The 25744-nt window shown below is 40.1% G+C and overlaps 1 protein-coding gene and 1 long non-coding RNA gene across 5 annotated transcripts in view; one reads left to right on the top strand and one right to left on the bottom strand.

Annotated features, from left to right (window-relative positions):
- The window catches only part of ANO3 (anoctamin 3), a 370397-nt gene that overhangs the window by 129811 nt on the left and 214842 nt on the right, over positions 1-25744 (bottom strand). For 3 of the 4 annotated variants that reach the window (XM_045016234.1, XM_045016231.1, XM_045016233.1), the window contains exons 2-4: positions 20679-20885; positions 18018-18089; positions 1517-1653 (exon numbers count right to left, since the gene is read on the bottom strand). In XM_045016234.1, the coding sequence (XP_044872169.1) occupies positions 1517-1653; positions 18018-18089; positions 20679-20883 (414 nt within the window). In that variant the 5' untranslated portion in view covers positions 20884-20885. The remainder of the gene's footprint in view (positions 1-1516; positions 1654-18017; positions 18090-20678; positions 20886-25744) is intronic. The other variant, XM_045016232.1, reaches the window with a different exon arrangement.
- Positions 1-25744, top strand: part of LOC123370054 — a 99169-nt gene that overhangs the window by 47655 nt on the left and 25770 nt on the right. The window lies entirely within an intron of this gene.

Below are 25744 nucleotides of genomic sequence, written 5' to 3'. Positions count from 1 at the left end.
CTATTCAACCTCCCTCCCATTAAGACAATACGAAGGGCCAAGTTCTATCCTCTAGTGCAGTTTCCACTGAAATGGATACAGGTTACATGCATGTATCAGAGAACAGAATTTAATCAAAGAGAGTAACACAAACAAGAGAAAGAAAAGGAAATGACGACTCCAGTTTTTAAATGAATTTCTTATCTCACCACCTTATGTGAAAAGCATCCCATGATGTGTAAGGTATCACAGCAGGAAAACCTCACAGATCATACAAACTGTTGGTCATCTGTGGTGCAGATTCCTGCAGAACTACAATAATGACAATAGTGTGGTATAGAGCACGAGTTTTTCATTAATTACAAGATTCTTTCCCTAGCACATACGTAATGCTAAGTTAACAGGCTGCCAAAACCACAATGGGAATCAGGTTTCTGAAATGGCATAATGCTGATCAAACCTGGTATTAACATGTAGGAAAAAGTACCTGTGTTCAGTCCTACTAGATGCAGATTTGTATAACTGTTGTGTGCCCACTTAAAATAAAGTGGCCTTAATTTGCTTTATGAATTAATTTGTGAATTAAGAAAACCAAAATAAGGGCACCGAAGTCTGAAGGTGTCCACACAGGGATTTAATGCAGTTTAACTAATCCACATTTAATCTGAATTAACTAAAGTGTGAGTTTACTTTCCTGAGTGTCTCCATGTAGACAAGCCTTAAGTGAAATTCAATTTGCTAAACAGGATGAAATGACAGTTTTTACTTTGTTCATATTCTTGATCATGGTAGCTTTTTAAAGTGTTTTTGTGCCTGTGTCACACAGGTCCCTTCATGTTACTCACCTATATTTGGAATAATTTTGCCTTTCATTAGCTGTGATTGCCTGAAACTGATATTTGGAGTAGGATTTTTTTTCCTTATTTTTCTAGATCACTCGACTTAATTTACTGCAATTAAGCTTCTGAACACACCGACTACTAATTCATTGGGATGCACACAACTGACTTTACTTCTCTATACATTGTGGTTCATATGCCCTTAATCCTATACATTATTCCAGCCTTTAAATTTTTAGAAGACTCCTGGCTCTTATTTTTATGGGTCATAAAGATACAGTCTTAGTCCTTTCAGTATAATGGTTGTCTTTATTTATTTTTGGTTTACTTTTGCCTTTATTTCTATAGGGAACTCCTGCTAATGTTATTGTAGGTCATGCTCATCAGAATATTGAAGTCTTTTACTTCTCTTTAAGTGGGGATGCCTGATTTTAATTCTCGGAGACATTCTTGCACGACATCTGTTGGGGATTTCATGCTCTGAAATCTTGAGAGCACTTCTGGCCTTATTTGTATTGCTCACTTGAGCCTTTATTGTTTGGTATCCCAGTGTTGCCCTTAATTCTATGGAGAACCTCATATTTATTTATTTTTAAATCCAGCTGTAACAATCATTCCCTTAAGGTAAAATTATATTTTTCAGAATTTAACCACATTACGACAATTCATATAATTTAATAAGTACTGTGGTCCATTACCTTCAAAGATGACTTAATCCGAGGTTCTGGTTTCTGTCTGGTAACTGTGTTTTGAATAAGCAGTGACTGATCTGTGCGAGAATCATAATTCCCATGTTCTGAATCATCTGTATATGTATCTTTGTCTTTTCCTATATCTCAGGGAAAACAAAACAAAACAGATAGACTCATTTGAGATTATAATGGAGACATACTTGTCATATTATAGATGTACTTGAGATAAGAACATTCCCTTTTAGCACCCTCATTTGTGGCTTATAATATTCCCCCCTTCCCTACAACAAACTTTTGATCTGAAATTTTATCATGCTTAGTCTCAGTTTAGATGTGAAGCTTTTTGGTTTATTAGAGTTTACATAAAATCTGTTCTGCAGCATTGGAGTTATCAGAGTGAAAAAGCATGATTTCAGCTGTTCAAAAAAAACCAACCAGTCATGTTCAGAGGCTTTTGTGCTTTTATATAACTCTACAAAGTTTGGACTTGACACTTCCAATTTGGTGTGCAACACACATACCATGTGGTCTCATGAAAGTCAGAAGACCTGGATTCTATTCCCAGTTCTGCCATAGGCCTGCTGTGAGACATTGGGCAACACATTAACACACTGTGCCTCTTTCCACCATCTGTAAAATGAGTATAATATGCTATTTTCCTTAATTTAATGTTAGGAGCTATTTAGATCCCTCAGCTGTAGTCAATGGGAACTGAAGATATTTGGCATGTTGCAGGAGGTGCTCAGCACTTCATAGATTTGGCTCTAAGTGTATATCGATTGCGGTTACCCAGTACTCAAATTTCTTCATAAACATAAGATAGCTTTGGACAGAGGAGGGCCCACTCCCCAGCCTGACAAACCTTCCTCCCTTGCAGGTCTCCTGCTACCTCGTACCACCCTGAGTGGCTTTCTAGAGGAATTAAATGAAAGACGAGAGTCGGAGCTTGAATTCTAATATTAGCTGTACCAGAGGTTTTGCTGGGTAGCCTTGGGCAAGATGCATTTCTGCCTCCCCACACCCAATCATTATACAGGGAGCATGCTTATTGTAAGTAACCCACAGAGATGTCGTGAGGGTTAACGTCTGTACAGCAGTTGAAACATGCAAAGCACTACTTAAGTGTTGATTATTATCATCACTTGTATTATGGTAGCACCCCAGCCAACATCAGGAACCCATTCTGCTAGGCACTGTAAAAACACAGAGCAAAAAGACAGACCTTGCTCTGAAGAGCTAAAATATAAATATCACTGTACCTTTCTTTCATAAGTGCATCCAAAGGAGGGAAGGGAGAAGGGCAACAATTCTGACAGTCTTTTTCTAGGGCTTTTCTGATTACCTCCAGTTTGAATTGTAAATATATTTGGGACCACTCCAGTGCATGTTGCCCATCCAGTTTGAATGTTACAAGTGGGCAGAAGGACAGTTTTGTGATTAAGTGACTGAACTGAGATTCAGGAGACTTTTGTTTAGTAACTGGTTTTACCACAGACTCCTTGTGCAACTTAATCTCTGCTTCAGTTCCCCACCTCTAAAATTGAGCTAACCCTTCCCTACTTCGAGGGATTTGTGAGAAGAAAGTATTAAATATTTGTGATATATACAGAGTACTTCAGTACCTAGAAAGTAAGGATATTAAAATGGATAAAAATTACTTTCCCCATCGCATCAATGACATTATTATATGCATATATGTTAGGAGATACCTTACTTTTGTGAATTTTTAAAAGAAAAGGGGAACAAAGAAATTGTTCCTATTGCAATTCAGCCACATTGCAGATATATAGACATATTTTAAGACAGTTACCACTACATACAGTGAGCCAAGTTCTCATTTCAGCTTTCACATAAACTTGTGAAAATTCAGAGTAACTGGGAATACCATTTAAACCCAGTAATTTTAAACCTTAAATATGCTCTCAAGAACAAGTAATGGATGCTGTGGGAACGATAACCTTGAATTTTGTTTGCTTAGAATCACAGCTGCTGAAATATAGTATTTTTCATTTAATGTATACGTGAGCACTTGAATTCCACAGAGTAAATCTTACAGGAAAAAAAAAATTAACCAGGATTATTTTATGCAGCCTATAAACATTGAGATACATTATTAAATTAGGAGTTTCATGGATAATTGTTTATTTGTTAATTTAATTATCACCACAATTACACAATGAGCACTCAGTAACTCAGATCCTGCTATAAACTAAAATAGATCTGTAGTAATCATTTGTTAAAGTCGGATGAATGTGCCACTTAATTGTTAAGACCACGATACTCCAGATTTTTACTATGTAAACTTACCATTATGTCCTTTCTATTTATATAGAACCTTTGATCCAGTGTGCCAGGTAACAGTGTAACTCTAATAACTTTATATGAACAAAATCTAAACAAGTAGTAACCAATAGGTCATAATAAAACCCATTTCAAGACAGAAAAGACATCTCAAACCATGAGGGGGGGGATAGTATTTAGAAGAGACATAATAAAGAGCAACAAAAAATGAATAGTGGTAAGAATATGGTTAAAAGATGGACAAAGGGAATGAATCAACAAGTCGTCAAGGGTTTGGGAAAGAGTTATAATGTTTAGGATTCTGAAACGACAGTGCAGATAGAGCTCAATCCTGGGAGGTGCTGAGCACCTTCAACTGAAGTTGATGGTAACTGAAATCATTAAGCACCTCACAAGATGAAATTCATGGAATAAAGGCTATGAAACACAAAAGAAAAAAAAAAAGAGACATGATCGTACAACTCTTGCACATTAATCGTTCCATTAACTCCAAAAGGACTACTTGCATAAGTAAAGGCTTCTCACATGGAGGAAATTTTGCAGGATCAGACCCTATGTGAATTGCAGGACTTTAACAAGTTTTGCCAAAAGTGATAACTTTTAATTAAGGTTCTGAAGTGTCTCTCCTCATTTGCTGAATGTACCATTACTACTGTGTATTAAGTCATTTTAGCTGACCAAGGATACCACCTCTTATTTATATCACGTTCTCTGAAAGAAGATATTCTCTATCATCGCATTTGAAATACAGATACAAGAAAGGCTTTAGCAGCAACGTTTAGTCATGCTACCAGAAAGATCAAGAAATTTAGAAGTAAAACAGGCTTTTAACAGAAAAGAAAAAAAAGGTTTGTATATGTTTTGACTGTAATTGTTTCATACATATACCCCCCCCCCCAAAAAAAATCACATACAGTGTTCTGTAAAAGGTAATGGGGAGGTGGAGCACAGCAGAAGGGAAGCAGGGAATGCTATCCTGAATTTTAAAAGAGCATTTGTATATATATATGTGACTCATCGTTATTCTTAAGACTTTAGTGTAAAAAGGGGTATGCCCATCTAAATACCAAGTAGAAAAGCTGACCCAATTCAGTGCTTGTACAGTATATGCTAATTTGAAAGATCATGGAGTAATGTATTAGGTATAATCATAAGGAGATGAGTTCAACCAATATTATCATTTTTCCATGCCAGAGTCTCTGATCAAAAGTTATTTTTTCATAGGTTGAGTGGTCTGATGTGAAAATGTTCAGTGTGTTATTGAATCATGTCCAAAGTTACCTCAGAAGAGAATACAGTAGCTACTCTTATTCAGAGATTTCAGATACTATTGACAAGGTACACAAGATTAGTCACCTGAATTGAAACGTTCAATTAATGACTAGTGTTATTCATGCCAGTTTTCTGCAAATATGTATTTTTAATTCAGTATTTTTTCTTCTTCTTATAGGAAATTAACTTCTCTCTCATTCTATTAATGATTTTTCTTCATCATCCTCCATAAGTGGAGTTTCCCTCCAAGTCCAAAGATAAAATTAATTGTCTTGGGCCATTTCAGTTCAAACATAATCTTGAAAGTTCCCATCACAGCAGCATCCAGCTTCACCAATAGAGAATGTCATAGATAATAATGAAATTTTAAAAAGCTATTTTCAGTAGGTTTTGATTTTAAAACTTTGAAACCTAATGTTTTTCCATTTATACCAGCACCTATCTTCTGTCATCTTTCTCCACCACAATTTAGACTATAAAATACAAAAGCAAGTAAACATTGAACTGCAATTTGGAACTGCCAAAGGCCAAACAAAGAAGAGACATCCCTGGAATTTATGGCTAAAAAGTTTAATTGTCTGGGGATTTTTTTTTTTAAATTCAGCCTATCCAAAAAGGCAGCAAAAGGAACTCTCAGTCCCAGATTAGTTCACATTCTCTTTGGAAGCATCTATCCTAAAATGATTACAAAGCAAAAAGAGGCTTTATTTGCCTGCAGCTTCAAGGAATAACCATCAGAACAGCCTGCTCCTTCATGCTCTCTCCCCACCTTGTAGGAAATTTACTGTTCATTTCATCCCCTTATTTTGCCATCACGACTTGCCACAAGCTATGACTACTGGTATAGCTGTCATGGTTGACTACATCTCTCAACTGGCCTTGCTCTTCTGGATCTTGGAGAGCCACTGGCTGGAACCACCAAAAGCTGGCCTGATTCCAGAGCACCATGCTTATGGAACTTGAGAATCTGGCTTAAAGCCAGGAACTTCAGAATAGGCTTCTTTGCAAACTTCAGACCACACCTCCAAGACAACTGGCTCCTCTTTAGCAATAGTGTCTCCTGTCCCACAGCTATTTTGAGAGACAAACATGGGACAGGGTAATGCCAGTGAAAGAGGTTTCCCCTCATGTGTCTCAAAGAGTTTATATGCATTGTTAAAGACATTTTTAAATGTGCTTTCATTTTTTTTTATTTCAAATCAGAATTGCAGCAAATGGATCAGATTCTCAGTTGCATAGTTCCATCTGCTTACACAGTTTGACACCAGCTGAGAATCTGCCCATATGCATTTAAATATACCAACTGAGCATGCATAATTTAACACTTGTTCTTTACTTTAACATAATAGTAGAGAGTCCACTTAAGACTTCATTACAGTAAGGCATTGCAAGAGAAAAATTATTTGAAAGAAGGTCTTTGAAAACTTCATTTGAAGAAATAAAATATTTTAGTGGCAAAATTACTTCAAACTACATTTGTGGCGGTGGGAAGGCAAGTTATAATTCCCTAATATAATGAAACATTGTGTTGGTAAAACAATTTCAATATCTATCCATTGAGGCACTTATGCTACTTCTTCCCTGTTATAATGTCCAATTCAAAACTGCCAAAACAAATGCCAGACTGTGAAGGCCCTTCTTAAAAAAAACGAACACAAAAACTTCAGTGGTGACACATTACAGTAACAGGTTTCAGAGTGGTAGCCAGATTAGTCCATATCAGCAAAAACAATGAGGAGTCCTTGTGGCACCTTAGAGACTAACACATTTATTTGGACATAAGCTTTCACGGGCTAAAATCCACTTAATCAGATGCATGGAATGGAAAATACAGGTAGCCCACAAAAGCTTATGCCCAAATAAATGTGTTAGCCCCTAAGGTGCCACAAGGACTCTACATTTCAGTAAGAAACAGTGACAAAACAGAAGAAACACACAAACATCTGGGTGATAATGGTACGTGCTGTACAGAGTTGCCTAATAGGGTTTTTATAGTCCACAATGGAAGTGGGTGTCTGCTCTCGTTCCGCGCATCCCTTCAAAACTTATAGCCTCTCAGCAAGCACTCCGCAAATGAATCTTAGACAGAGATTCTATTATCTCGTTGGTATAAATCAAGAATAATCCACTGAATTCAGTCAGCATTTTGGACCGGAGTTCTGAGGACAGGATCATTATATTTATGTTTATATTATTTGTTCTGGAAATGACTCCTAAGCATATTTCTTCCCTACATAGATTCTTTGGACTCCTGAAGGTATAATGTGTGGGCTGCTCCTTCAGGCCTTTTCAGAGACAAAATACAGGAACCCATTATCACTGCTTTAAACAGCACATCCATTCTCCCTTATTTGGGGTGTTTATGTGAATTCCCAGAATATGACCAAAAGAAAGCAGAAAGGCTTAGGTTTTGATCCTTGAAACACATGTGCAAATACTTAACTTTAATTTACTTTAAAGTTTGAGATTATTCATATGCTTAAAGTAAGAGCATGTATGTTTGCAAGACTGGCATCTATTAAGAACAAAATGACAGTTATTGTAATGTTATTTTCAGCAATTAACATAATTAGTGGGAAATCTTTATTTCCAATATAAAAAGTTAAACGTTTTTGTTAAGTAACCGCGTAAATTACATTGAGATTATTTTAATTGCTAAATCATTTTTGAACAGAAGTCACTTAACAAGTTTTAAATAAAACTTCATTAGCCTTGATTGATTGTGTGATTATAGTACTCAGGCCCAAAAGCAGTGTGGTAGCCATGCAGGTGGATAAATAAGCTGTTATGATCATTAATATCTGTAAATTATACTATTGCTGAGGGAAAATTTCTATATTGTACCAGTTAAATTTTTCTAGGCCTTGGGAAATTAAGTTAGCAGCATGAAGACAGCAAAAAAAAATAAAATAAAATAAGTGGTATTTCAAAGAAAACCAAATACATTTTTATAATTTTAGCAAGCAAAAAAAATAAAATAAAATAAAAAATGACTTTTACTTTTAAAGTTAGGACTAACTCATATTCCTACTGAAGTCAATGGGGGAAAGGATTTGACTTTAATGAAATTAGGTATCTATCTATCTAAAATGATTATTAGTATTTCAGAATTCTATACCTGGTAGATGGGCCAGCACATGATATGCACTTGGCCCTGCATTCCACACTCAGCAGTGAAAGTGATTTAAAGGAGTTCCAGGCATCACTCAAGAGGATGGTAGACTTCTCCTTCAGAATTGATCAGAAACTTAGGAGTCTGGTTAATATGCTGCTTTGTTTTGTCTTCTCAGTCACATAAAAATGTGACCAGTGATTTCAGTGCTTACACATCATAGAAGGCATCTAGCCTTTGAGCATAAGCAAACTCTAAATAGAAATAGATCAAAATCTAAATAGATCATTGTGAAATTCACACTGAAGGAATGTAAGAGATTAAAAACTGTTGACCAGACTTTTTAATTCTAGGAATCCTTTGTCTGGTAATGCCTGAAAGTACTCAGTATATAATTTGGACACAGGTTTCCCCACCAAGGTTTGGCCATGTTAGTACAGTCTTCTGGATAGCAGGAGACGGGACACTAGGTGGGGAAAGCTCCGAGTTATCTGGGAAAGAATTCTCTGTAGTATCTGCCTGGTGGGTCTTGCCCACATGCTCAGGGTCTAACTAACTGCCATATTTGCAGTCAAGAAGGAATTTTCCTCTGGGTCAGATTGGCAGACACCCTTGGGGGGTAGGGTCATTTTCCTCTGCAACATGGGACATGGGTCACTTGCAGGTTTAAACTGGTGTAAATGGTGAATTCTCTGTAACTTGAAGTCTTTAAATCATGATGTGAGGACTTCAGTAACTCAGCCAGAGGTTAGGGGTCTATTACAGGAGTGGGTGAGTGAGCTTCTATAGCCTGCAACTTGCAGGGGATCAGACTAGATGATCACAATGGTACCTTCTGACCTTAAAAAGTTTATGAGTCTATGGCTATGGGAGCCATTTCACATTTAATAATGCCTAAAATAACCACCCGTGCACCTCTTGTTTAAGAAAATATTGACATATTGTGGCTCCCATTTTTACATCTTACATAATATTGCTGACTTTTTTTTTTACTATTATTGTGTAGAATACTGTATGGTTTTTGTTTGTTTTAAACAAGACATAGCACATTGACAAGGAAATTTAATTTAAAAAACTGCCATTAAATAAAGTAGTGGGGTGCCTAAGGGATTTTCTCATCACTAGATAGTCTCAATCCTTAACTCTATGCAGTGACTTCAGTCTATAAATTTAAGGCTGGATCCTATAGTTCAGCAGTTCTCAAACTGTGGCTCAGGACCCCAAAGTGGGTAGCAACCCCCTTTGAATGGGGTTGCCAGGGCTGGCTTAGACTTGCTGGGGCCCAGGGCTGAAGTCTGAGCCCCACTACCCAGGGCCAAAGCCAAAAACCAAGGGCTTCATCCCTGGGTGGCAGGATTCAGGTTGTGGGCCCCCTGCCTGGGGCTGAAGTCCTTGAGCTTCAGCTTTGGCCCCCCCTGCCCGGAACGGGTCATCAATTTTTTTTTTTAAATCATCAGAAGGGGGTTGTGGTGCAATGAAGTCAGAGAACCCCTGCAATAGTTCCTAGTCAGGTGAGAATTCCATTGAGATCATAACTTGACCCTTCATTAGCAGGCCATTTGTTTAAATGGAATTTTCAGTCCTAAAATATGCATGTTTTGTTGATAACCTGAATAGAAAAGGAACATCAACATGGGACATTCAGACAAATATATCAATATTAATTAAAATCTGTTAAACATTAAGTTTGCAGAGTCAAACACTCAAAAGTTAGGAAATGCAAGACTTATGGATGCCTAGACAACCTGAATTCTGTCCCTTTGTGCATATGCGTTATGATACGGTCTTTAATGACACGATCATGTTATTTTTTTCAGCAGGACCCTTACCTCATTCAGGGCACAGCATGGGACAATGTTCACTGAGTGGGTCTTTTTTTTATTTTTATTTTTTAAAGCTCATCATTAAAAGTGCAGCAGCTCCATGCTATATTTACAGAGTAGCATCTATACTCTGCACTGAATACAGAATTATTAATTACCTCATCAGGTTTTCAATGGTGCTCATCACCGCAATATTTGAGCACTTCACAAATTTTTAAATGTACTTATCTTCACAATACCCATGCAAGTTAACAAGGTATAATTATCCTCATTTACAGATAGGGAACCCAGGCACAGAGAAATTAACATTTAAAAAGTGCCTGAATAGTGATTTAGTATCCTAAAATTAACAAATTTATTTTAGCATGAGCTTCATGCTAAAATAAATTTGTTAGTCTTTAAGGTGCCACAAGTACTCCTGTGTTTTTTTTTTGCGGATACAGACTAACACGGCTGCTACTCTGAAACCTATCTTAAAATTGCAACTCCAGAAATTATTTAGGCACTTAGGAGACTAACTCCCATTGACTTGAAATGACGAGCAGCTCCTATGTCCCAAGTCACTTCTGAAATTGGGACTTAAAATAATTTAGGTGCTTTTGGAAATTCAACCCTAAGGCTACTCTGCACACCACTGGCAGCAGCATGTAGGGTATGTGTAGCTACATGCCCCAGTGAAAAGCAGGCTGCGTCCAGGAATGAAAAGTTCTGGCAGGGGGCAGGCAGTGGTGAGCTGTTGGAGACTCTAATGAGGACATTGCCATAAACTTCCATAAAGATTGAAAGATTACATATTCTTAAAAAGTATCTAAATATTGAAAATTGATCCATCAAGGTTGTACCTTAGGTCTTTTGTGATGTCTTATCATGAAGAATGCAATTATATTATAGCCTTAATTACCAAATTCTGTTTTCAACCTATTAGAGGTAATAATTTGTAGTAACTAAAGAATTAAATTAAGTTTGCCTCTTTCCCTGATCAGGAACTTTCACAAGTAGATTGTTGTTTCTTAAAGGTTACTTTTAATTTAAAACAATTTTTGGTAAGATTTTTATTCCCTAGATTGGTCACAAATAATTCTGTCACTATTTTATACTCCGCATACAAACTTTGAGCTGTGTTGGTTAGGTGTCACTAGTCACAATTGTCACATGGTATTATTTCTGTTCCTTGAGTAAATGAACATAATTCTTTTAGGGAGGTTTCTACCACCATTTCAAATTACTTTAATGGGACTTGCCTGAGTAAAGTACTACTCAACAACATGAGTAAGAATGGTCGAGTCAAGAATATCATCACAAGGAGGGTCTGAAAGAAGCCAATGTGGGTTTGAATCTCTCAGGGAGAAGGTAAGAGTTTAGGTAGACATACAAGGTTAACAGGATTAAGGAATTTTAGAAGGGTTTGCATCTTTCTTTCTGTACGACAAAAGCTTTGACCAAGTCATCTTCCTGGGAAAAAAATTAGTCTACGATTATTGCCCAGAAGCACATTGAGTGCAGAGTTTAAATGCAATTTTCTTTTGATCCCACTGACAAATGTAAAGGTGTGTCACCCAAGCATGATCGAAGGTGAGAAGAGTGCAGTCAGATACTTGTCTGAGTCTCTAGTGAGAGATGTTGGTGTATTTTATTTGGGCTGGGAAATTGTTCAAGTGCACTGTATGTATAGGTCTTCTAATTGTCATTGACACAAAGTAACTGTGTGCAGCTATATGGTCATAGTTACAAAAAAAAGTGAGGTCAGATTCTTTGTGTGGCTCATTTAATTGTATTTTTGGAGGCTCTATTGAGGACACTGCTGTGTCAAACAGTGTTCCATAAAATATACCACTACTTGCACAAACACTTGGATGGAGAGTTTCAAATGGGCTCTGTGTGCTTGAACTTATGATCATTTGCTTTCCATGTGAGAATAAAACCTGATCTCTTCAAAATCCATAGAATAATGTCACAACTGGGGGCCGGGGGGGGGGGGGGAAGACAGCTGAAGCAAATTCAGAGACTTTTGTGCTGTATTTATCCAACTGTACTGCAAATGGTGATGTTGCTGGGTGATAAAATAGCTTCTAATTTAGTGTCCCATTGCATCTTTCACTCACTCAGTTCAGCAGGCACACAGCTTTTGTACTGCTATAACTGTATCAAAATATATGAAATTAAGTGGAAGATTTCTGCAACCCTTACTCATGTTGCACAGAATCTTAGGCTAGGTCTACTCTGCAATCCTTACAAAAACATTGTAAGGTGTTGTGTGGCTGCTATTTATTGCCAGGAGAGAGCCAGTGACAAAATAAAGCCACCCTCAACGAAGGGTGGTAGCTTTGTTGTGGGAGCGTGGCTCCCACTCAAAGAGCTATCCACAACGGCACTTTTCATCACTAAAACTTTTGTCATTCAGAGGGGTGTTTTTTTCACCCTGAGTGACAAAAATTTTAACGGTGAAAGTGCCAGTATAGACAAAGCCTCAGTCCCAGTTACAATCCATAGAGGAGTTATTGATTAAAGTGCTACTTACAATAAGTAAGAGTGGTAAAACTGGCCTCTAGATAAGCAGTGAGACTCAGAGCTAGATTTACGAAGGTATTTAAGTGTCAAAGGATGCAGATGCTTTTGAAAATCCTACTAATGCCTAAGCAGGTTAGGTGCCAAAATGCTTTTGAAAATCCCACTGGGAACCTACCTACCATCATAAATAAGGCCCTCAATCTTTGAAAGAGTGCATATTAAATCTTTCCAAGGAGAAAGAAAAAAAGCAAGCAGGCAGCATTAATGCCAATGTTCAGTACATCTGGGAAGTTGACTGGTGAACAAAGTGTGCCATGTATCAAATGTTTCCTTGTTCCACAGTAGTCTAATCCTGCCACTGTTCTTATGCCCTCAAATACCGTGTCCCAAACACAGGGGAGCTCCCAAGGAAAGCATAGCAGGTGCAGTGAAGTTATTGTTTTTCCTTTTCTGTGTGGTTTGGTGCCTATGCACCCTATTCAGTTCTCTTTGCTCCGCACCATGCGGTGGAGGAGAGCATTTGTCCTGTAGTGGTTATAACTGAAGGCAATGCATATAAATAAAGGGCAGAGTAGGAGTGGAAGTGATTTAGTATTGAGGACAGAGCAGCTACATAAATAACACAATTAAAACTTTACTCATGTGTGCTACAGTTTTTAGTGCAATGGTAAGAAGCTTATTAAAACAAGCTAATTAACATTAATTTTGCCAGCTCTCATCAGCTCATTAGAAATTACAAAACCTGTTATGTAATAACTACTGCTATCTAAATGCTACAGAAGCTGAGAAGAGGATATTTGGGTGACTATTTATGGAAATTCAATATTACTTCAACTATCAGCATCCTTGCTTTGGAGCCAGAAGTCCCTAGTTGAAATCCCCAGAAGAGCAGATTCCAACACAGATTCAAAATTAAACTGAAAAATAATTCTTAAAAAGTTTCCCTTTAATTACCTAACTCCCATTAATGAATCTAGCTGCGTGATCTTTAATACTGAAAACAATTTCCTTTATAGGACTGTATGTATGTGCAACCCTTCCTTGATTAACTCCCAGATTGATTATTTTACTTCACCCTTGTGCATTAGTATGCTTTTTTATCAAGCATTTCCACACCTTTTCTGAAATCTAAAGATGATATAATGCTTGATTATATGCCGACACTGTGAAGGACTCAATCAACAGATTAGTGTCGCTACATTTCTAATGGTTCTAGAACTAAAAACATTTCTTGTTTATGTGACTTTCTACATTTAGTTGGCTCAGCTCACTGGACATGGCTTATTTTCATTAAATTAAATTTTGCATTGCTTTCCCCAACGCCTTGTGATACAAGACAAATGGGCCAGATCCTCGGCTGGTGTAAATCACTGTTAGCTCTATTGAAGTCATGTTTGAGTTCACTTAAAGAAGTCAGTAAAGACATACCAATCAAATCCATCTGAGGAACAAGCCCATTATAAAGTAAAGGGCCTTATGGGCCATGTCTTTATGGGGGAAAAAAAGATGGCAGAAAGTAACTAGAAGGGAATCCTAGACATATACGTCTTTCCCCAAACAAATACCCGCAGAGGGTTTGATTTTCAAAGGCACAAACTGTAGTTAAGTGCCCAATTCCCATTCTGAGCCAGTGGGTGCCTAAGCCCCCTTAGAATGACTTTGAAAATCTATCCCAGAATGTTTAATGCGGGAGTAGTGTTTTGTAATGGAACAACATCAGTGTGTTCTTGCAACTTTCAACTTCCCTGTTTCACATGTAATTGTTCTAGAGGAAATCTATACTTTCAATTTTGCCTATACTTTGTTTATTATGCAGCATTTTTTTAAAAAAAAATATTTATTCTTACAATATGGAAAATAAATACTACAGGAATGAGAATGCTTCCTTTCCTCACTTTTTTCAATTTCTTTTAGATTGTGCAAACAATTTTGTGCACACACATATAAAAAGACTGGTTTAATGCTCAGATGGTAACGTCTCCTTTAGCATCAGACATCAGAGGTACTACCAGCTCACAGATAGATGAATTGCACCTATCACTCTAGTGGAAGATGGCAGTATTTTGAGTGCTCATCATCCTAGGTTTAATCCTCACCATTGATCAGTTTCCTATGCGTTTGTGGCCAGTTTGCAAAATGTAACAATCCTCACACTTGCTAACTGCTGTACTGACCCCTTAGTTGCGAGTCCTCCTCTTCAGAAAGAGATCACTGGAGGCTAGATAAGGCCCCAGAGACTCTGAATAATCAAAAGCCAGGAACAATAAGATGAATGAGTGGCAGACTGAGGAGAAACAGTGCTGAAGTTTGAGGGTCAGACTAACAGCTCTATGAGGAATGGAGGGTTAGTCAGATCTCTAAGCTCCTGTCTCCTCCATTAACATAAGGATCCTCAGACTCTGTATACTGACTGTGAGGCATTAGGGAAAATACCATGCCAGAGACCTAAAGATGAGGTACTGCATAACCCTGCCCTCAGCGTTGAAGTACCTGGTTTGGTACCCCCAATCAGAAGGTTCCCTATACCTGCAACAAATTTAGAGCTTTATCCAAAGCCCAATGAAGTCAATAGGAGTCTTTCCATTGACTCCAGGTGACCTTTGGATCAGAACCTTAATTCTTCTCTCATGTGTTCATAGCTACCACTCAAACTAAAGAAAACACCACACAGAAGGATACATCTTAAAAAAGCAGCTATGATGCTACCTAATTAAAAATTTACCACACTCTGCTGCCTAATTAAAAATTTACCACACTTACTTAATTTCAGCCGCATCTTTAGTGTTCTCATGGGGCAGTTGTAAGAGGTTCACTGAGGAAATGAAGCCCATTAATCAAGTGTATTATGCAGGCTACATCAAAATGTACTAACACTGACTAAAGCATTTAATAGTGCTTTGTCATCCTCACTTGTTTAGAGATCAACACTTTAAAAGCAAGATCCTTCTGCTTGCTGCTATTCAGAATGAAAAGGAAAAATGGACTCTTAAGTTACCTATCATTAAGTAAGATTGCAAAGAGATCAGTAGGCAAACAGCATTTTAAAACATATTGGTTACTTCAGTTTTTATTTTTAGTCACACTTTGGATTTATCTGGTGTCCTTTGGTAAACAAATCTGAAAGCTTGATTTCTATTTTTAAATAATTTTCACTGTTTATTTTTGGATTTTATTTTCCATTTATATCACTTTCTTCTTGCTTGAACAAAGCAAATACAACACTCTACTCTCAGTTACATTGCTGTAAAGCCAAAGCAATTCCATGGAGTAACCCTGGATTTAGTCCAATGTAACTGAAGGCACATTTTAGTCCAGAGTGTGTAAGCAGTTCTGCTGACCACAGGGGCATCTCACCTGTGATGCTGGGCAATATCACAACAACAACTTAATCCCCAGCAACCAACCCTTTAATTCTTTCCACTAAGGGCTGGTCTGCACACGATTTTTGTACTAATTAAACTATATCTATTTAGAAACAGATGCAATTCCCCTAGGGTGGACACAGTTATACTGGTATAAAGATGCTTACATTGATATAGCATATTTCAGTAAATTTAAATCAATATACTAAAAGAACCTGAAAATTATGTATAGACGAGCCATAAGAATCAACTTCTGAAGAAGCTGAGCAGGTACTGTTTACTGAGTGGAGAGTACAGCAATCCAGAAGTTAAATGGCACAGAATGGGCAAGGACAAGGTGGGTCCTCAGTGGATGCTGGTTGTCTCATCCATCTCAGTGAGGTTTAAGCTCAGATGTTCAGTGATAACAAATGTCAACAGTGTTAACTATTTCATCCGTCATGTATAAGAGAGGGTCTCAGATCAGCACAGTTCACTGTAAGTGACATCTTATTTTGATACCATAAAGTAGGTGGTATTATGGAAATGCAACCATGCATTTTTCCCCCCCGAAATCAAGAAGCAGCCAAGTCCCAGGATCTCAGCAGAGCCCATGGGCATACTATTAAAACAAAATCAAATCATGAATTTTAAGCCAATCTCAATTTTTCAGCCCGAGTTATGATTTTGGAATATTTACGGATAGCAATTCAAATACACTAATAAACCAACACTCATTCTGATTGCCACTTGCCCTTTTTCACCATAAAGACCCACCTACCTTCCTAAATACTATGTTCAGGGCAATGAGAGAAATCAATGATGAAATATTTGGTTGATAAGAATTATAGAAATGCCTCTAACTGAAAATAAACAGGCATGTGCATGAAGACTGCTCTGTTGTGGGAGTATGAAACTGCTATTTTTAGTCATCATATTGAATGTGACCAACAAAAGTTAATAGTTGCTTAAGCTACATCCACAAAATACATGTGCTTGTGCTCACAGATAATTGCATGTGAATGCAATTCAGATTTGTGTGTACAACTACCTGTGTTGTGTACATCAATGCATAATTTTACACAGTTACTATTTGTGTATGCATGTACACTCTTTTTGTAGGTGCACATAAGATGTCTAGGACTGACTTCTCCCTGATAGTCTTTGATCTTCCAAAAGATTTAAGTGACATCATTACTAGGACAAATATGCCCCAAATATAACAATTTTCTGAAAAATTATTGCAGTTTTGCAAATTATATATGTGCTTTCTCTAGAACATAAGTATAATTCTTTTCTTTAAAAAAAGTCCCTGCAGCATTCATAAGCCATCCTAAAACATATAATTGTATGTGAAAAATAAGAAACAGTAACCAGGAAACTAAATTGTAAACTTCTGAGAGGTCATATTCTAAACTACAGTGATAGAAAAAAAGTTATTTTCATGAGTATGAAAAATATCTTTACAATATTTAAAAGTATCTGATAAGAGTGGAAAAATCTATACATTTACATTCTCTAGACATTCCATGAAAGTGCTTTCCAAATTGGCAAAGGAAAAATTAATAGAGGCCCATTTAAAACACCAGAAGAGAGGAGAGCCGTTAGGATTAGAAAGCTTTATGGAATTCCTATTAATTCTTTTGAGATCTACATGAAACCATATAATCAGTTCTCTCCTGTCAGCAACTCTCTCATCTTACTGAAAATATTTCAAAGTTTTCCATGAAGCAAATTAGAAATGTATGTTCATATATCCTGTGTGTCTATGTTTCCTTGCAGAGTCAATATTGGTTATGTAATCTGTTATTTTGCAGATTTTATTTTTGCAAGTTTGGTATCTATTTCCAACTCCAATCCCCTCTGATATTATAATTAATATACTCTTTTGGGGTGAATGAAAGGAGGAAGCGTCAATGTACTTTGACTACAAACAGAAGTTGTCAACATTTATACATGCATTTTTAATGAACAAAAAAGCCTATACAACATTTTGAAAACAGTCCCTATATGTTGTTTTAACTTATCAAGGTCTGCCTTTTCACACAAAAATTGGAAGTTCAGTTTCAAGAATGGAGGTTTCAATTGAGAGAGTTAAACAAGAAAAACAAATTTTAAAAGTAACTGCCACTTGAGATAAAGAAACTCACCTAAAAACGGATCACTGTATTCTGTATTGGATAACTTGAGTAAGTTGTTTTCCAGAGTCTCCACCACTTTAGCTGAAATAAATGTAAGATTCCATCAATGTAATCTTTTTGTGTTGCAAACAGAGAAAATTTCTGGCAGCTATACACTCAGAATAGCCAAAGCAAGACATTAAACGTACCGATAAACTTTGTAGAACATTTTCTGCAAGTGATAACAGAGCATCATTGAATTATCAGTGCCTGTGATTCTCTTCCTGATGAAGCTTAAACTCATGTTAAAAATATTCAGCTATTATCACATTTGGAGGAGAATGGTTCACAGTTTGGTAATAAAAGCTGGTCAAATTCTTTATCTGATAGTTGTTGCAATATTTTTCAAATACTGCTAATTATTCAATGAATAATTGTTGTAATCATTTGCCCAATTCTGCTGGTAGACTCTGTTTCTTTGGAATTTCGCATGGGCATGGCACTACTACATGTTAACTCATGGGCTGTCTCACCAGTCCAGGGAGGACATCCCATATCAGAGAGTGTTTCAAGCCCTTGCCTCAGGCCTGAGTTTATTGGTTAAACAAAAATGAAGGCAAAATACTGCTATGGCAGTTCCCAGCAAAGGCTATCCTCTTACCTCTCACATGCCAGAACCAACCATGCAATAGCCTATCTGGATCCCTGATCTCATTCCCCAGGCCATCTGCCTGCAAGTCAAATGGCTAGGCTCCTATAGTGGGTGAAAGAACCAGAGGTGAAAGTAAGCCGGTCTGGTCCAGTATGGCATACCGGCAAGAGCCAGTACGCTGTGCTGGACTGCACCAGCTTCCACGGCAGTGATTTAAAGGGCCCAGGGCTCCAGCCGTTGCAGGGAGCCCTGGGCCCTTTAAAGCACCACCAGAGGTCCGGCAGCCAGGCTTGGGCGGGGATTTAAATGGCCCAGTGCTCCGGCCACTGCGGGGATCCCCGGTCCCTTTAAATCCCCACTGGAGCTCCAGTAGCCAGGCTCCCACAGGGATTTAAAGGGCCCGGAGCTCTGCAGTGGCCGGAGCCCCAGGCCCTTTAATTCACCCGAGCCCTGGGGCTCCCAGCCGCCTCTGCAGCTGGTAGCTCCGGGGTGATTTAAAGGCCCTGGGGCTCCTAGCCACAGCTGGAGCCCTGGAGCCTTTAAATCTTGAAAGGCCCCACCTCTTCCAGTTGAGGCCACGCCCCTGCTCAGGACTCTGGCATACTGGTAAGTCCTTTAAGTTACTTCCACCTCTGAAAAGAACCTACCTGATCCCTGCAGGTCTCTAGCTCAACTGAGTTCTCACAAGCTTTTATAGGACCAGGTAGTCTTCAGGCTATCAAACTGATCCCTAGGTCCACAGCCTCAGCTGGGAGGCAGTTGATTAGTTACAGGCTGGGCTCATCTCTTTAAAAGGGCCAGTCACCCTGTGACAGTGACATGCACTGGCTCTGACTTATGTTGCTAATTGAAATATTTTAAAGTCATTTTATAGGTTTTTGCCAAGTTGGATTTGAGCTTGTGACGTGGAAGATTGATTTAAACCTCACATCACAAACCAGACTTGGGGAACAGGATTAGCTCCCACAAGTATTTGAGGGGAATAAACAACAAGGAAGGAGAGGAATTATAAGAGCACACCTAAGTCACGTACAAACAGAAAATTTAAAAGCAGCTGGCAAGCAGGCCAAATGTGAACCTGGAAGTTCTCAATGTAGTATATACAAACACCACCACCGACGAAACATACATTGCATGAGCAGATAAAATCTGCATCAGTTTGTGAATAAATACATGCATCTTCCATTATGCTCTTAAATCACTATCAATTAGGAGCTTCTAAACTTAATGATTCTGGAAATGGTGACAAAAACCAATAAATTCAGATAAAAGCCAAGACCTCAATCCTGCTATGTACATGCTGACCCATATGCCTTTATGGAGTCCCATTTATTCCAATGGGGCTCTTTTTGTGGGGGCTCTGTGTGGAGCCAGTTTTGGGTAGAAGACTGGAGATATCCATTGTCCTCCCTATTTACAGGTTTGCCATTGTCAAGGGTCATGACATTTCTAATCTGGTGCATTGTGCATTCACTCTAAGGTACAGATATATATTTAGATTACATACTATAAATACATTGGGTGAAATCCAGGGCACACTGAAGTCCATAGGAACTTCACCATTACCTTTACTGTGGCCAGGATTTCACACAATATTTTCAGTATGTATTGTAAAAACCATAACTCATGATCAAGGAGCAGCTGCCTCTATTTTTCTAAGATCTCCTTAATGAAATAATTTCCAGGCATTCTTTAAATATTAAATAAGTTACACAGGAGCACAGATACTACAGTTATTCATCTAAGTATTGTGAAGTCTTAAAAAAAACCCAACAACAGCACTTACACTTATCATTTTCTGTAAGCATCTCCAGTATTATGGAAACTTTTCAAGATCAAAAGAGTAACAAATACTTCTGTTCTTTTTGCGGATACAGACTAACACGGCTGCTACTCTGAAACCTTTCAAGATCAAGTTATTGTATTTTATTATTTCACAAATTTTCCCCAGAATAGGCATTACAAACTCAGGCACTTCAGAGTTTAGGAAAAAACATATATTGGATGGAAGATGGTATAAATAAAGGACAACTACTCACCTCGTTCTGACACTACATTGACTGTAGCTGTTGAAGTGCCTGCACTCAGAGGCCGAGCCTGTGGCTGGAGCCTGTTTGGCTGAAGAAATGAAGAATGTTTGCTCAGACTGTGAGGGTGTGTTTGGCTCTGTGCTAAGCATGGCATGGATCTTCTAGAGGGCTTCAATGGAGACTCTTTCACTGTCTCACTCCTGCTTGTGTTCATACCTGAAACATCCAAAATGTACAGAATCAGAAGCTATGCAGTATTATGTGTTTTTTTAAAAAAGAGAAAGGTAACCATCTGGATTGAATTAGGAAGTTTCAAGAATATTTTTTATCTACTGACTAAGTAACTTTTCAATATTTTATACTGTTCTACCATATAGAATTTTTCATCCATAAATATCAAAGTGCTTTCCAAGTGTTAATTGAACATCACAATACCTCTGTGAAGCAGGCAAAAGTATTTTTGTACCTCTATGATAAATGAAGGTACAGAAACTATATTTTCAGGCAGGGAATTTCTTTTTCATAGGTTCAAACCTGCAAAAGTTGTATTAGCATTCTGATACCTACAAGTGAAATGTAAGTCAAAACTGCATTTTTGCTCCTCTAAGAATCTGACTAAAAGTGAAAATTAATTGAGAGGTGCAAGTCTTCTGACTTTCCTTTGGAATTTAAAGTACAAATTTTCCACAACAGCAGGAGGCATAAAAGGTTGCCACTTTGGGCTTGGCTACACTTACAAGTTGCAGCGCTGGTGGAGGCTTTCCAGCGTTGCAATTATTCTCCGTCCACACTTGCAAGGCACATCCAGCGCTGCAACTCCCTGGCTGCAGCGCTGGCTGTGCACCCGTTCGGGTTGGGGTATAAGGAATGCAGCGCTGGTGATCCAGCGCTGCTCATCAGGTGTGGACACTCACCAGCGCTTTAATTGGCCTCCAGGGAATAAGGAGATATCCCAGAATTCCTGTTCAGCCACTCTGCTCATCAGTATGCACTCTACTGCTCTGGCCTCAGGTGACCCGCCCTTTAAGTGACCCGGGAATTTTAAAAATCCCCTTCCTGTTTGCTGCAGCCAGGTGTGGAGTGCAATCAGTTAATCTTTCCAGGTGACCATGCCTCCACGCGGCAAACGAGCCCCAGCATGGAGCAATGGCGAGTTGCTGGACCTCATTAGTGTTTGGGGGGAGGAAGCTGTGCAGTCCCAGCTGCGCTCCAGCCGTAGGAATTATGATATCTTTGAGCAGGTATCAAGGTCCATGCTGGATAGGGGCCATGATTGGGACGCGCTGCAATGCAGGGTTAAAGTAAAGGAGCTGCGGAGTGCCTATTACAAAGCCCGCGAGGGGAATCGCCGATCCGGCGCTGCCCCCACGACCTGCCGTTTTTACAGGGAGATGGACGCGATACTTGGGGGTGACCCCACTGCCAATCCGAGGACCACGATGGACACTTCTGAGCAGGGTGGGGGACAGGAGGAGGAGGAGGAGGCAGCGGCGGCGGAAACCGCGAGTGAAGCAACTGGGATGGGGGAAGACACCCCAGAGTCCCTGGAGGCATGCAGCCAGGAGCTCTTTTCAAGCCAGGAGGAAGGAAGCCAATTGCAGCAGTCAGCAGTTGCTGAAGGACAAACAGAGGAGCGAGTTACCGATAAGCGGCTTTTATTTTCAGAGTGGAAATGTTTAGGGAGGGGGGGGGGTTAGGGCTGCATTCATGCCTGCCTAGATGTGGAATAGCGCATTGATGTGGTCTATCACGTCGCGGTAATCGGCTGCAGTAATCTCCTCAAAAGTTTCAGCCAGAGCGTGGGCAATGTGCCTGCGCTGGTTTATAGGGAGAGCCACTGTGGTCCTTGTCCCAGTCAGGCTAACGCGTCCGCGCCACTGTGCCGCGAGGGGTGGGGGGACCATTGCTGAACACAGGCAAGCTGCATAGGTGCCAGGGCAGAATCCGCATTGCTGTAGAAGACCTTCCCGCTCTTCCCTAGTGACCCGCAGCAGGGAGATATCTTCCAGGAGTAACTCCTGTGGAAAATGTTGGGAGACTGTTTAGTGCAGATCCCCCATGCAGCTGTTTGCTGTCCCCAACGCACAGAAACCCCTGCACAGCCCTGAAGCAATCTCAGTACCCCTTACTCACCATTTCCTGTCTCCTGTTGTGTTATGTGTGGTCTTATTTGGTATGGGAAAAGAATGCTAAAGTGAATACTGAAAACTCCTTCAGTGTTTGGGAATTACTGTTTGGATGAGATAATTAACAATGCTACCCTGTTAAATGTTGCCATTTTTGCTTTCAAAAAGTGACCTTGACTGCTGGACTGCCCAGATCTACCACAGCACAGAGACTACAGAATCTGAGGAAAAAGCCTCGAAAAACCAGGGAAGACATGCTGAAAACAGTTATTGCTCACTCTGCTCGAGAGAGTAAACAGCTGCAGAAGTGGAGAGAAAGGGAAAGCAGGATCCGCCAGAGGGACAGCAGGATCCGCCGGAGAAACGCTGTGGCAAAGAGGAAAAGCACAGACCAGCTGCTAGGCATCCTGGCGCGCCAAGCGGACTCTCTCCAGACACTCGTAGCTATGCAGGCAGAGCAGTCCCGTGCTGCCCCACAGCCCCCCCTGTCCCAAATTTTATTCTCTTCTGACCCAATGTTAGCTCCAAACCCCCTTCCCCAGCATCCAGGTTCTTACCACCACCAGCTGCCTCCAACACCTGTACGTTCACCAACCAGCCCTGAGAACTATGACCCTTACCCTCTGCACTCAACCCCCATCACCATGCAGTATATGCACCCTGAAGTGCAGCAGCCATTGTACAGCACTGCAGACAGGACATATGCAAACTTGTGACTGTACAGTTCACCCACCCACCCGCCTGCCTTAAGTTCCTGAAATGTTGTGTGTCTGTCAATGAAGTATTTTTCTATTCAATAAAATAAATCTTGGCTTTGAAAACAGTCTTTATTATTGCATAGTGAAAGATACCTTATCCCAGTAAAGAAACAGTCACTGGAAATCATGTTAGGGATAATAGAATCCTAACAGTGTAACCACTGCACTTCACTCCCATGCAAGGCAGCAAACATTACTGTTGGCTTTCAGCCTCAAATTCTTCCCTCAAGGCATCCCTAATCCTTGTAGCCCTGTGCTGGGCTTCTCTAATAGCCCTGCTCTCTGGCTGTGCAAATTCAGCCTCCAGGACTTGAACCTCAGTGGTCCATGCCTGACTGAATGTTTCACCCTTCCCTTCACAAATATTATGGAGGGTACAGCATGCGGATATAACCGCGGGGATGCTGCTTTCCCCCAAGTCTAGCTTCCCATACAAGGACCACCAGCAGGCTTTTAAACGCCCAAAAGCACACTCCACAGTCATTCGGCACCGGCTCAGCCTGTAGTTGAACCGGTCCTTGCTCCTGTCAAGCTTCCCTGTATAGGGTTTCATGAGCCAAGGCAGTAACGGGTAAGCGGGGTCTCCAAGGATCACAATGGGCATTTTGACGTCCCCTACTGTGATCTTCCTGTCTGGGAAATAAATCCCTGCCTGCATCTTCCTGAACAGGCCACTGTTCCGAAAGATGCGTGCATCATGCACCTTTCCAGGCCAGCCTGTGTAAATGTCAATGAAACGCCCACGGTGATCCACAAGCGCCTGGAGAACCATAGAGAAATACCCCTTCCGATTAACGTACTCTGATGCTAGGTGGGGGAGTGCCAGAATAGGAATATGCGTCCCATCTATCGCCCCTCCACAGTTAGGGAAACCCATTTGTGCAAAGCCATCCACAATGTCCTGCACGTTCCCCAGAGTCACGGTCCTTCTTAGCAGGATGCGATTAATGGCCCTGCAAACTTGCATCAACACGATTCCAACGGTCGACTTTCCCACTCCAAACTGGTTCCCGACCGACCGGTAGCTGTCTGGAGTTGCCAGCTTCCAGATTGCAATAGCCACCCGCTTTTCCACCGTCAGGGCAGCTCTCAATCTTGTGTCCTTGCGCCGCAGGGTGGGGGCGAGCTCAGCACACAGTCCCATGAAAGTGGCTTTTCTCATACGAAAGTTCTGCAGCCACTGCTCGTCATCCCAGACTTCCATGATGATGTGATCCCACCACTCAGTGCTTGTTTTCTGAGCCCAAAAGCGGCGTTCAATGGTGCTGAGCATTTCCGTGAATGCCACAAGCACTGTAGTGTCACAAGCGGCAGGCGACTCGATATCATCGATATCATTGTCGGACTCCTCACTGTCACTTTGGAGCTGAAGGAATAGCTCAACTGCCAAACGTGTTGTGCTGACGACACTCATCATCACAGTCCTCAGCAGCTTGGGCTCCATTTCCAACAGAAATCGCGATTCACAGACAGAGTAAAACAGAAAGAGACTCACAATGGCATCAAACGTGGCCGGAAAGACTGTGAATGCTGGGATGTGAAGCGATGCACCACGGGGCATTGGCACAGGAAGCGGAATGAGCCACACACTTCCTTCCCCTTCCCACAATACTCAGCGCCAAAATGGGACAAGGTGCTCTGTGGGATAGCTGCCCACAATGCACCTCTCAATACAGCGCTGGAAATGCTGCAAGTGTGGCCACACTGCAGCGCTGGTAGCTGTCAGTGTGGCCACACTCCAGCGCTGGCCCTAAACAGCTGCATGACCAGCGCTGTAACTCCCAGCGCTGCAACTTGTAAGTGTAGCCAAGCCCTTTATGTCTATATAAGAAGGCCTTCTCATCCAGAAGAGTGGGTCTTTCAGTTTTGAAGGCAGCTACTAGCCACAAAGGAAAAGACCTTTCTGGACCACAACTCCAATATCTTAGTGTCTTTGGAACACACCAGAAAGTCAGAGTGCAAGATATGAACAAAAACAATATACAGATGTAAAGCTCCCAAAACAAACTTCCTGAGTGGGCACTGAACTTATCATAGAGAATGACAGACGAGTCACATCAAGCTATTAAAAAAATAAATCTCTGACTTTGACAAAATCACCCCCTCCGTGTGTGTGTGTGTCTCTCTTTCTCACACACACACACACCCACACACAGACACACCCCCTATCTACCTAGGAAGGTCAGCAGAT

Source organism: Mauremys mutica, chromosome 4, assembly GCF_020497125.1.
Source record: "Mauremys mutica isolate MM-2020 ecotype Southern chromosome 4, ASM2049712v1, whole genome shotgun sequence".
NCBI classification, from domain to species: domain Eukaryota; kingdom Metazoa; phylum Chordata; order Testudines; family Geoemydidae; genus Mauremys; species Mauremys mutica.
The sequence above is the reverse complement of the archived record's forward strand: the minus strand, read 5'-3'. Positions and strand labels throughout refer to the sequence as shown.